The sequence below is a fragment of the Macrosteles quadrilineatus genome, unplaced genomic scaffold, assembly GCF_028750875.1.
Source record: "Macrosteles quadrilineatus isolate MER2022 unplaced genomic scaffold, UCM_ALF_1.0 Scaffold_8__2_contigs__length_117827958, whole genome shotgun sequence".
Lineage (NCBI taxonomy): Eukaryota > Metazoa > Arthropoda > Insecta > Hemiptera > Cicadellidae > Macrosteles > Macrosteles quadrilineatus.
In genome coordinates, this window is record NW_026542601.1 from 74,361,533 (window position 1) to 74,374,244 (window position 12,712).

The window sequence follows — 12,712 nt, forward strand, 5'->3', positions numbered from 1 at the left end:
ATGTGTTGATACCAAAATGTACCGTAGCGATTCTCAATTCTTGATACTAATGCCAATTTGTTTAATTTATCCAAACTTTTGAATTCTACACCAAACCCTGTCTTTATGTCATAAAGTAATAGTATGTAACTTTTAATGGGGTGTTTTAAAGTAAAGAAAAAATGCAGCAATAAAAATTCAAACTAGCCAATTTGGATTTTTTTGGATGATGAAAATCTTCCACGACCAAATAGACATCATCATTAACTGCCTCGGACGTCGTCGTCGCCAATCGCGATCGCGGCAAAATTATGATCAATTCCCGCGGCCGTGTAGACATCGTCATTGACTCCCGCGGCCACGGAAATGTCATCAGCGTCGTCTGCGATGACCGCAGCAAAATTATGATCATTTCCCGCGGCCGTGTAGACATCATCATTGACTCCCGCGGCCACGGAAATGTCATCGGCGTCGTCTGCGATGATCGTGGCAAAATCATGAAAATTCCCGACTTTCAAAACAAATTAAAGACTAAATCCCTACTTTTCAAGACCGATTTGAAATTCAATACTAATTCCCGAATTTCCCGTTTTTTCCAACTACCGTACTAGACACCATATAAAAATAATAAATTTAGTTTGCAAATATCAAACTTTGAGGTTCCTATTAATTATTTTTAATTAATTTTTCTAACTTAACCAATAAAAATGTGAATCCTGATTTCTGGGCTTAGCCCCCTTTAGCCGCCACTGCCTATAATGTGACAAATTAATTTAAGTTATGTATAATATATTCAGAAATATGCCTACAGGATAAAGTTCTAAAAGTAATCTTTACATTATTAAAATGCAGTACAATTAATTGAAAAGAACTGCAGTGCATATGATTATGATTACGTATTGAATTCTGTTTTCAACATGAAAAGGGAAAACTGCAAAATTGTGAGTAATACCGTTTTCCAAAATTTTTCGTTCCGGGGGGTTTAAAAAAAACTCAAAATGTATCATGGTTTTACAGGCAAAGTAAATCGACAAATTATTGAACAACCATTACAAAGATTATTGATCGACAAAGATTATCATCAATTCATAATAAAATTGTGTCTCATGGTAAAAATCTAAGGCACCCCTTTAAGGAAACAGAAAAAAAACTGCTTGTCGTCTACAGCTATATGATCAGCTGGACAGCTGGAATATTTATTTACACTGGGACAGCTGCAGACGAAAAACATAACCTAAAAACCTGATACACTGCGCAAGCCCGTTAAGTTTATACATTTCTTGACGAGCCCTTCTTTTAATTTAATTATATCAGAAGATAAAAGAGAATTGTCTTAAATTGTCTTTTTCCCCTTCCTCTGTAACACTATGAGAAATGTGGTTCTTTTTACGTTACTCATGGGTTCTAATTATATACACCGTTTCTTCTGGACTCTATATTGCACTTATCAATTTACATTACAAATTTGATTACTTAACGGATTGGTTTTGTAATGATTTTGAGACAATTAATGACGTTTACGACTATATCATAGGTAAGTAGCCATTATCTGTTTCTCTTCCCATAAAGAAGGCATAATCATTATACAACCTTCTAGATAATAGGGAGCTCTTTGGCTGTGTCCTCCTAGCTCTCCATATTATCCCAATATGTAAATAAGAGAATGTTCAATTAGTTACTCGGTTTCATCCTTATGTGTTAAGCATAAAATAAAATAAATTTAAAAACCTTCATCTTCATCTGACAATGTTTAATAGCCTATTGTTCCGTAAACTTACCAAATAAGGTAACCCAAATTACACCAGCTAGCCTAACTAAATTTCCAAACAAACATTTGCTATTTATTAATATAAATAAATAAAAAGATTGGTCTTCACAGAAGTCACATTGTAATGCATTATTGAGAATTATTACATTAGGTACTATTTCTCTTATAGTGGGGGCTGGGTCGGCTGGCTGTGTTTTGGCCGCTAGGTTGTCAGAAGACCCGACAGTGAACATTTTGGTGATTGAGGCTGGTGGTCGACCATCGGCTCTCTTAGACATCCCCATTGCTGCTCCAATGCTGCAAAAAACACCATATGATTGGCAATTTTATACTGAGCCGCAGCAAAATGCCTGTCTTGGACTCAATGAACAGGTGCGTGGAAATAGCAATCTACAGTTCTTGTCAATGGTTTATACATAAAAAAAATATTATCCTAAATTAAATTTTTTTTATCTTAATAACCATGCCTCTTCTTATGACTAGTATTAGTTAATTTATGAGTTAGTAAATTTATTATGAACAAGATTTAGCATTGTTCTTTTTAATTGAAGATTCTATATTAAGTTTTTTTTCTTTTTAAATGAGACATCATTCGATTAATTTCTCCAGAAATATTAGACCTAGTTTCTTTTTCAGTACAATTGCTTACCCGGCCACTAACATAGTATCTTGCGAGATTGTTATAGACTAACTTATCTCTTAGAGTTTCTGTAAGAGAATTTTTTGGGTTATGCTACTTGTAGCTTCTAACTAATAGGCTACATTTATTTCCTATGATGTAAGAAATAAAATACCGGTACAAGTTATTATACAGTTCTGGTATGTATTAAAGGCTAATCAATAATTTTGCTTATCATTATCCTATACTAAACAACAACTAATTGTGTTCCAGCGCAGCCCGTGGCCCCGAGGTAAAGTGGTGGGGGGTACAAGCAGACTCAACTACCTTGTCTACCTGCGTGGTCACGTAGCAGACTATGACAGCTGGATCAGTCCCGACTGTCAGCACTGGAGTCGAAATGAGATACGCAGCTATTTTAAACGGGCAGAACGTCAGTTGGGCCGATACGCCAACGACTGTAAGTGCTCTTAAGCTATTTAACTAATAAATTTTCATAATTTATGAAAACTTTAGATAGACATAACTTATGATAGATTATAACTCAATCATTATCTGCAATGGAAACATTAAGTTAGGCCTATTATCTGTACAGTAGGCTATAGCAAATATGTGGTATAAAGAAAAAATATCAATTCAGAACTAAGGTTTGTCATTTAATTTTTTAAGTCTTTGTACATTATCTTGCATTTCTTTTCATAAAATAATCTTAAAAATAACTCTCATAACTACCTACTACTTTTAGTGTAGGCAACAGAAGCTGCTATCAGTGTTAGCGTTATGCTTTAGTGATCTTGAAAGTATTTTCCAGCTGTGTTCCACTCCACCCTTGGCTCCATACCAGTGTCAGACCTACTGCATACGTCTGGTATGATGGACGGGCTTCTAGGCGCAGGAGAGGAACTTGGATACAAGATTGGAGATCTCAACAGTGGAGAATCTCGCTTTAAAGGTAAATTTTCACAATGAGAGACAATTTTTAAATTAGTTCAAAACCATCATTAGAGTTAGCCTGAACCATTGGCTATATTTTTTCTCTTAAGTGTGTTTCGATATTTTTGTATGTTGGGAAAGAAGTCTAATCTCATAATTCCTGAGGTTTATATTTTGACTTGCAGAGTAGGGTCTTTGACTGTAGAACTTATCCCATCTCCATTTAAAAGTAAGAGCTTTTATTATTAAAGTGTTTTGTAGCTATTTGAAGACTGACGATCGACGTAGTTGAACTGAGCCACCTAAAGAGTGTAAATAAACATACAAAAGAATGGTTGAGATAAGGTCATACCAAAGACAAAAAGTATTAAATATAGACTGACAGCAGTGCTGCGGTTAGCATATGTTCTGGCTTCCACCGTTAGGAGTGCCGTATAGTTACGGCGATCACCGCTGCAGCGTCTGCTGGTAGCATACGTCGAGGAGCTGATAACGGCAGCGAATCAAACACCGAGCACGCTCTAGCCGCACATGGCAGAACCTGCCTTTGACTGTCTATATTTATTCTAATTGTAGAATGGCCTATGACGTTTTGGGTTTTGCAGTATAGCGTAGGTATACTTGTAAGATAAATTGACATAGTGTTGCGCAATAAAGTAATCCCATATATGTCCTACCTGATATTCACATTCTATCATAATATTTCATTTTGTCTCTTAAGAATTATTTAACAGCATTGACAAGTCCTAGTCCACTCCATTCCACTCTGTCTCTACCTCTAGTTCTTTCATAGTTTCGTGGATTGCCAGTCGGGCCACCAACAGCAATAGTCCCAAAAAAACTCGTAGGCCTACTTTGACAGACTGGTTGAATCAACTTTTTCCCCACAGTTACCTGACTAAGTGGAAGTAGCTAATTGTTGTATTTACTTACTTTTGCCCCACTCTAATTTTTTTACCACACTCCAGTATTCCAACCAAACAACTGAAAACAGTATGCATTTATTAGGCACATAATACGTATACGCTTGAAAATAAGTTGGCAACACTTAAAGATCCTACGACTACGATCAGCTGGTAGTCTACCAATTCGTTCAGCGTTTGGATTTAACCTAAACTAAAAACGTATTGAATAGTGTTTGAAAGACTATTTATATGCTTCATAGTAACTGTACAACAAATATAATGTGTAATTCTAGTGCAAAGTGCCACTTGGCACACTAGTTACACAAATTACTTTTGTAAATTTAGTTTTATTAACATTATCTTAAAAACTGAAGTTATAAAATTTTTTTTAATATTTATAGGCCTGGGGTAATTTTGGTGCTTAAAAGACAAAATATCAATACTTACTGCCAATATCGATAAAAAACATCAATGCCGTGAACTTCCATCACTGTCAAAAATATTGAATATCGGCCTTAAAATATCGATATTTCCGATATATTGATTATCGATACCAAACACTAGCCTATGTCAAAGCATGTCTCCAGTTCATTCCCTTATTGGTTTTGTGATTCCTTCTCTTATTAGCGTATTGGAATTTTAAGTGTAACATCTATTTTTTCATAATGAGAATGCAACTAATAAGAGTGAAATTAATTAAATGTAAATATTAAATTCATACTCTGTTTGTCTAAGAAAGAAAGTTATTATTTTAAAACACCTCTTACTTATTTTCAGGAGGATTTATGGCTACTCAGTCCACCACTAAAGACGGTTCAAGGTTTAGTGCTGATAAACTTTTAATCGGAAGAAACAATGTGAAGATCCTGCCTTATACTCAAGTCACAAAGGTAGGATGACACAAAAGATAGAAAGATCAATGGTTAGGTAAAATCTTGATGTTTGTCCAATCAATTAATATCCATTTACTACTTCAAGATATGAAGAAATTTATTATTTCAAACTGTTTATACATCTTTATATTTTAGTTGAGTGTGTTAACACTTAACATAGCTTTAAATCTTGCCGTTTTTCTACCTTATCATCATCAATTTTGTTGCAAATCGATAGGCCTATGCATGGTTTTGCAAATTAATTGAAAATACATCTTGACAATTTTGGAACATGTTATACTGTTTGTTAGGTGCTGCTGAGGCGCAATTTTGAGGCATACGGAGTCCGAGCTGTCCGCCATGGTCACCGCCTGACCTTGCGTGCCCGCAGGGAAGTTATCCTGTCTGCTGGCACGGTCGGAAGCCCCCACCTCCTGCTGCTCTCTGGGATTGGTCCTGCAAAACACCTCCAAGAGCTTGGCGTAGGTGCTATAAGTAGTAATGATTGCAAAACTTAAAATGAAATATCTCTCCTCTTTGTTTGAGAGAGGTCTACAATATAAAACAGTTCTCATCATCTAAGAGGGCTTTACAGCAGAACACCAACTATCCAAAATGCAATTATTGGAATAGCCGACAATTGCTTAAAGAAAGAATTAAAGAAAGTTAAAACCACAGTAATAAAAATTGTTTTTAAAGAAGGCAAAAGCCATGATAACAGCCAAATCCAATACCTCTCTCACGGCCCTGTAGACTTCATCATTGTCTCCCGTGATCGTGGGAAAATATTTAATACATCCCACAATCGTGTAGACATCATCGTTGTCTCTCACGGTCACAGAATCATCGTCATGGTTTCCGTAATCACGGCCAAATCTTGAATATCTCCCGCGCCCGTATAGACGTGATCATCCCGTCTCGCAGTCATGGCTCTAAATCACCATGTCACCCGCATTGTAGCAAATTGTAATTCTGTGATTGTTTTGTTCTAACAAATCATTAATTTAAGGTGGAGTTGAAGGTTGATGTTGTAAAATTTTAAATTGAATAAGCTATCTTTAGCCTAAATCATAAAAAAATAAAGAACAGAACAAGAAATTGCTTTGAACCTTTTATATTGTTAAACTAGCAACCTTCTCAGTCAGCCAAAGAAAATGTCTAATTTTGTTTTGACACAGGGAATTAAGCGGAACGACTACATACAATTTTCAACTCTCTCATATTTTCAGAAGCATCCCTCTTGACATTCCTTTACATTACAGATCACAGTGGCAGTAGACCTTCCTGTAGGAGAGAATCTGCAGGACCATGTGGCTACAGGACTGGACCTGGTAGTGACCAATCAGAGTTCTCCATTGTCCTGGCAGACAGTTGTCAATCCATGGAACCCCATCAGCTACTTGCTGGGACAAGGTGTGTCAGAAATATAAGTATGATACCCAAATTCATTTCTGAATGGTTACAAAACGATTTTTTTAGCAATAAACTGTTTCTTAGCGTTGGTACCCACATAGTAATGCTGGTCTTTTAGCGCCATAGGTATCTTTAAAAAAAATTAGGTTAAGAGTCTTCTTCACCCTTGCGAAAACAATAAAAACACGCCTTGGACGTCCCTCGCCCCGGATGGGACGCGTAAAGAATAAAGATATAATGTTAAAACCTTTTCTCGTACAGATTAATGTTGGTTCTAGGGCTCTCATACACGATATATCCAAGAAAATCAATATTATAAGTACAAAAAAATCTTAAAGTAACGCAAATTGAGTCACTTTTAAACACTGATAAAACTAATTATTTTTTCATTTTCAATTTATTAAGGTATAAGAGTTATAATATAACTATTCAACTACATTGATACCAAATTTGAAGAAAATCTGTTGAAAAACAGCGTCCAAAACTGGGGACGAAATAAACATGTTTTGTCGGATGCTACTGTGCTTACTAGCCTTTAACAAAACTTGGCTCAGGCGGCAGATGAATCACTGATGTGCCGATTTAGTAGTCGTGTGTTTACTATGTTTTCAGAATATTGCGCATAATGACCCCTTGCTACCCGCCCGTCCTCAAAACCTTCCCCACAAGGCCACAGGCTATCCCCAAACGCAACTACACCGGGGGTGAAGAAGACTCGTAATAAGATCTAATAAATAATATTTATCAAAAAGCATTACTGCCATGCATGACTTACGATGCTAAGTAAAGTGGCTAGAGTAACTTGCCCTCAGATGCCTGGACAACCAAACATTTGAGCGAGCAGCAATAGTATATTTACTTGTAGACCAACTATTGATGTATGCTAAACATGTTTGATTCCACAGGTCCAATGACCCACCCGGGCTGTGAGGTGGTGGGGATGGTGAACACTCTGGGTCGTACAGATGAACTGCCCGATCTTCAGTTCATGGCTCTGCCCGGTGGGTTGTCCAGCGATGCTGGAGTAGTGCTCAAGAGGGTGATGGGCATCACGGACAAGGTAGGCCTAAGATAGGCAGTAGTGTTTAAGGCTAAAGCCGGTTCTTCCAAGGTGCAGAAGCAGAGTGCGTGGAGTGGCAGTCTGCTCCACTTCTAGGAAAATGCTACCATTACATTACCTAAGGCAAGTGGAGATTGGACCGCGCTTCCGCGCCTTGGAAAACCCAGATTAAAATATAATGTAGACTGGCAATCTCTTTTGTGGGAACTGTATTTAGATTGTAGTACTATTTTAAGTTTTTCCGACCATATTCCATGGATATCAATTAAGTATTTCTCTATTTCAGCTGTGGAGGGAATATTTTGCAGAGTTGGTTGGTACTCCTGTGGCCACACTGCTGCCAACCGTGTTGCACCCTCACAGTCGGGGTTGTATCAAGCTGAGGTCCAAAAACCCTAACGACCCTCCAGTCATTGACCCCAGGTATCTCAGTGACCCGAGGGACGTGCAGGTTCTTATTAGAGGTAAGATTTTGAATTTTTGTATGTTAAAATCTAAAATTTAATTAAGCTGAAAGCGGTGATTTATATATTTTACAAGTTGCATTTAATGCCGAATAGGTAATGCAAAATTGTTTTCACCACACTATGATGTTTTTAGCTGTTTTACATACGTTAATTGGTGATGAATGTTACGTTTTGCTGGCCATGCCAGCTGTCATCGTCATTTGGGGACCGAGCAGGTTTTTACATACCTAGGGCCGCAAAATCAGCTGTCCGCTTAACTTTCTTAACATTAATGCATATTAAATACACAATCAGTATCCATAGCATTGCAAAAGACTTGTTTTACTGTCACCGTTGCCTAGCAACTATTTAGTATTATTTTTGCTGATTCCTAAATTTATTTCTTCACATAACCTTAGATTATAGTGTGCATTATTATCATAGTAAATAGTGGTAATAGGTTATAGTGTGGTGAAAAATAGCGTTCGTACCACGGACCGAAATGGTTTTGCAGCTTTCGATCATTTTAAGCTCTCAACTTTGTCTCGAACTTAAAAACTATCTCGAGCCGGCAAAACCTCATTTTCGGCCCTAGGTACGAAATATACTATTTCGTCATACTGCAGCAAAAACTGCCGTTTTTAATGCATGCGTTGCGGGTCTAAAGTAGTATTTTTACTCTCTAGGGAGTAAAAATCAGCTGTTGTAAACAGTTGTAAATTTTGCGAATAACCTTAGTAATTCTCCTTATGAGTCACTTTAGGCCCTAGTGATGAAATATACTATTGTGTGTATGAAGTAACCTAGAAAATAGAAAGGAAACTGTAAAAATAAACAAAGCAGATGCTATGCAAAATTATTTGCCACATCAAAAAATTTTAAATTAGCACGCGTCTGCATTTTATTTTTAAATTATTGGATACTTAGGTAAACGGTGTTTAAACATTTTTTTCCTATGGCAAATTACTTTATGTTTTACTGTTGTCATTATTTTTTCAACCCACTTTCTCTGATTATTTGGACATTTGTTACAAATCCAATATTGACTGTAACTATAGGCTACAATATTAAATATCAATATTCTATAACTATGCCCAGTTTAAACAGAAGTTTTAAAACTCATATAAATAAATAAATTCACACTTATTGCAGAAAGTATATCATTATATATCATTGTGTGTAAAGATCCAAAATGAATGAAAATGTTGGACTATGTAGTGAATAAGATTAGAGAGACATCTATATCCAGAAATAAAAATCTTTGAATTTTTAACAATTAATTTTTTTCTCATACAAGTTGTTGACTTTGCAGGGCTACAATTACTAGTCCGACTGACAGAGACGGAGGCTATGAGGAAGATAGGGGGGATGGTTTGGTCCACCCCCCTCCCCCCTTGTGCTCACCTCACCCTCTTCACTCCCCCCTACTGGGAGTGTTACGTCCGTCACATCACTGTCACTGCTTACCATTTTGTCGGAACTTGCAGGATGGGCTCGGAAAACGATGCGACCGCAGTTGTTGATCACATGTTGCAGTAAGTTTGATGACTTTTCATTGGTTTGTGATAGGGCAGTAGTGAGTGATGTTGTTTTATGTTTACAGTACTTTTATACATTTTAGATTAAACATAGCCTAATCGTCTATAGATTTGTTCGTCTGGAGATTATTTTAACAATTTTTTAGCAGAAGGTGTTTTGTTGTTTACTGTTTGTTTCCTTTTATTTAACCTATATTAAAACTATAATAACCAATAACCAAATAAAACAATGCTTGTTCTATGGTATTTATTATTTATAATCAAAGAGTAACCTACAAGTAAAGAAATCCACCCTTATACATGAGAAGAACGTCAACATCAGCGTACCACAGAGAAGTATAGCTTTTGGGACGACTGTGCACTTTCAGCTCTAGTGTGATGGGCCAGAAATATATTTGTAGCAAGGAAGAGCCCGAGTGGCGAGCACTGTGCAGAAATTCCTATTGCACTCTTCGTCTACCGAGGACGAGGGGCGTGGTGTTGGTTTTTTCAACCTTTATAATAACAAAATTTGGTATTTCCAGAGTTCACAAAACATCCAGACTCCGTGTCGTAGATGCATCAGTAATGCCAACCATGCCGAGCGCAAACATAAATGCAGCTGTGATGATGATAGCGGAGAAAGCAGCCGATTTGATAAAAGCTCATTGGCACCTTCAGTCCCTGCAGGTGTGCCACTCTCAAGACGTGTTCCTCACCAGGCCTACCAACTGCCGTCACCATTAGTAGAGAAATTCACCTCTCATACATAATAATTCCCTATTGTCTTTCCACCAATGCAGGACACTTTGTGGTAATATGTAAACAAAATTTTAAGAACCTATAAGTCAGCTAAAAATAACCGAAATGGTTAGTGTTTTTAGCTCATTTTATTATTTGTCCAACAATAATTTTTTGGGAAAAAACCACTTAAAATGTGTTAAAGTGATGGATAAAACCTTTTTGCAATTGATTGGTTGGCATAATGTTGTGAAAAATAAGTAAACTAAAAAACCTGTAATGTAAGTTGATTACTACTACAATAGATACTAAACAAACATCAGAACAGGCTTTCTATTTTACAACAGGGTGAGAAAACTACATGCAGCTTCCAAAGTCAAAAGAAATGGTACACTGGTTCAAATCCTATCTCTTACAAATGGTTTCTGTCAAAGACTTAGTTAAAATTGCATCAAATACTTGAAAATCACTTTCTACTTCAGAAATAGATTTTTAATGAGTTATTTTTTAACTCCTTGAATAAAAATGAAAAAGAAATATGACAATAAAGTTATTGTAGCTGTGGGTTTGCTAACAAAAATCTCAATATTTTTAAGTAAGAGGAAATTGCTACATACAACCAGATTCAGTTTCTAATTTAAACTATTTATGCAATAAAACTTTTACTCCATGGTTGCCAAATCTAGTCAATTTATGAGAAAACTAGAAAGAAAAGTAGTATTAAACTTATCTACTCCAAGTAGATCACAAGTCAAGATTTTAGTTATAAAAAATATACTGTATGGGAAATACATAAAAAGAAACTAGGTACTATTTTTATATCAGATTGTGTGTCCACAATTAAGATAGGCCTACTCTAAGTGCCTTCACTACAGGATTAAAATGTAAAATTTATTTCATTGAGAAACCTTCATAAAAGTTGTCTATGCATATTTTTATTATAAAATATATTTATTTATAAAACTATAACACTATAATGTGAGTTAAGTATTTTTGGCGAATTTCCCATATAGGGAATAAGCTATTTTTAATATGTCTAATGTACATGTGATGATATAGTTTTCTCTAAATGTTTATGAAAACTTCATACACCTTTAAATCCAATTAGTTTAAGACCCCTTCAATTTATAACAGTTGTTAAGGCGTGTTTTCCTAGCTGCAGGGTGCAGTGTTGAACCTGCAGAGTCCGCAGAGCACACAATAAACAGTGCTACGTCAGAGTGTTTTCCTAGGAATCGTACGCCAGCGGGGTTCAGACTGCAGGCCGCGTTGACTCATTCTAGAGGTGTCTACGTCGCAGTCTGCAACGGGATAGCGAGGAGTTTGTGTTATTGTCCGAGTGGTTCTACGAGAGAAACTTAAAATTCGCACCCCGCGAAGTCTAGGAAAACACTAGTCTGTCTTTGTCTGCCGTGTGGTCTAAAAATGCATTGAACAACGCACCACGCTGCGGAGTAACCCCACTGCTAGGAAAATGCGCCTTTAATTTTAATGTTTTTGTAACCCATTTCTTAACGTGATATAATCAATGTTCCTAGTGTTGTATAGGATGAACGATGTGTTGGAAAGCCATCCCATCTTAATCTAGTCAATTGTATTCATTGATTGTTAGGCAATAAATATTATTTATGTAAAAAAATTACTTTAGCGTTTTATTTCTCCCTGAAACTAATTTTTGGACCAGATTTGGGATTATAGGAGGGTTGGGTTTGCTCAATAGCACTCCGCATCCAGGTCCTACAGGAAAAACAGGGGTTCGTTACGATGAGCCCTTAGCCAATCAGCAATCAGCGGTCCATGCAGCTATGTTTAGCAGACAAAAAATCCATCTATCATGGACTGTGCATGAGATGAGGTCAGCGAGTAGTATGTTTTCTGTAGCGATGGGCTTCTGGCCCCAAAAACCTCTTATGCTCTTTGGCCTGGGTCGATTGTATCGATTTGGGCTTAAGGGCGAGGCTAGGAGCGCTTTTGAGTCCATATTTACAATTTCAGAGATTTGATATGGCAAAAAAAATGGATGATTAGACACAAGTTTCCTAATCACCATATAACTTTTTTGTTTATTTTTACATTTTTTGAATAGTATAAAGTGGTGAGACATCAGTTCTCCAAATCATTCACATGACACTATGTTATTAGGCATTGTAGTTCACATTGAACACTGTTAGTGGTCGCCTGTACAAGGAACTGGCGTTCGTGCAATACTTGACTGTGTTGCGGGTTGCGGTCACAGTAGCTGATGAATGTTGAAGGCGTCGAGTAAATCAAAAACTTTTGGTATTACTGTTTTTTAAACCCTCAGAGATGTGTCGTTAAAACTGAATTGGAATTAAATATTTAATTCGACATGATTCTTAGTTATGAAAATGTTTTGTAATTTGTAACGAATTACTAAACTACAAATATATGACATTGCCCTAAAATACTGACAAAATAGGCTATGTCCCTTTCATTAT

General features: G+C 36.5%; 1 protein-coding gene across 1 annotated transcript; it reads left to right on the forward strand.

Moving 5' to 3' along the window:
- The first annotated feature begins 1,335 nt into the window (after window positions 1–1,335).
- LOC129000808 (glucose dehydrogenase [FAD, quinone]-like) lies at window positions 1,336–11,886 on the forward strand. The gene is made up of 11 exons (XM_054427829.1): window positions 1,336–1,513; window positions 1,917–2,119; window positions 2,640–2,826; window positions 3,178–3,318; window positions 4,982–5,094; window positions 5,388–5,558; window positions 6,339–6,489; window positions 7,395–7,549; window positions 7,836–8,013; window positions 9,308–9,530; window positions 10,058–11,886. Exons 1-11 carry the CDS (start codon window positions 1,354–1,356, stop codon window positions 10,257–10,259), a joined length of 1,884 nt encoding a protein of 627 aa, XP_054283804.1. The 5' UTR covers window positions 1,336–1,353; the 3' UTR covers window positions 10,260–11,886.
- The last annotated feature ends 826 nt before the right edge of the window (window positions 11,887–12,712 follow it).

What these genes read in the sequence shown, in the direction of transcription:
- LOC129000808 (XM_054427829.1), top strand. Translation starts at nt 1,354, where the DNA reads ATGTGGTTCTTTTTACGTTACTCATGGGTTCTAATTATATACACCGTT. An exon ending in TGGAGAATCTCGCTTTAAAG is followed by an intron (nt 3,319 to 4,981) that starts GTAAATTTTCAC and finishes ACTTATTTTCAG; the next exon opens with GAGGATTTATGGCTACTCAG. An exon ending in CTTATACTCAAGTCACAAAG is followed by an intron (nt 5,095 to 5,387) that starts GTAGGATGACAC and finishes ACTGTTTGTTAG; the next exon opens with GTGCTGCTGAGGCGCAATTT.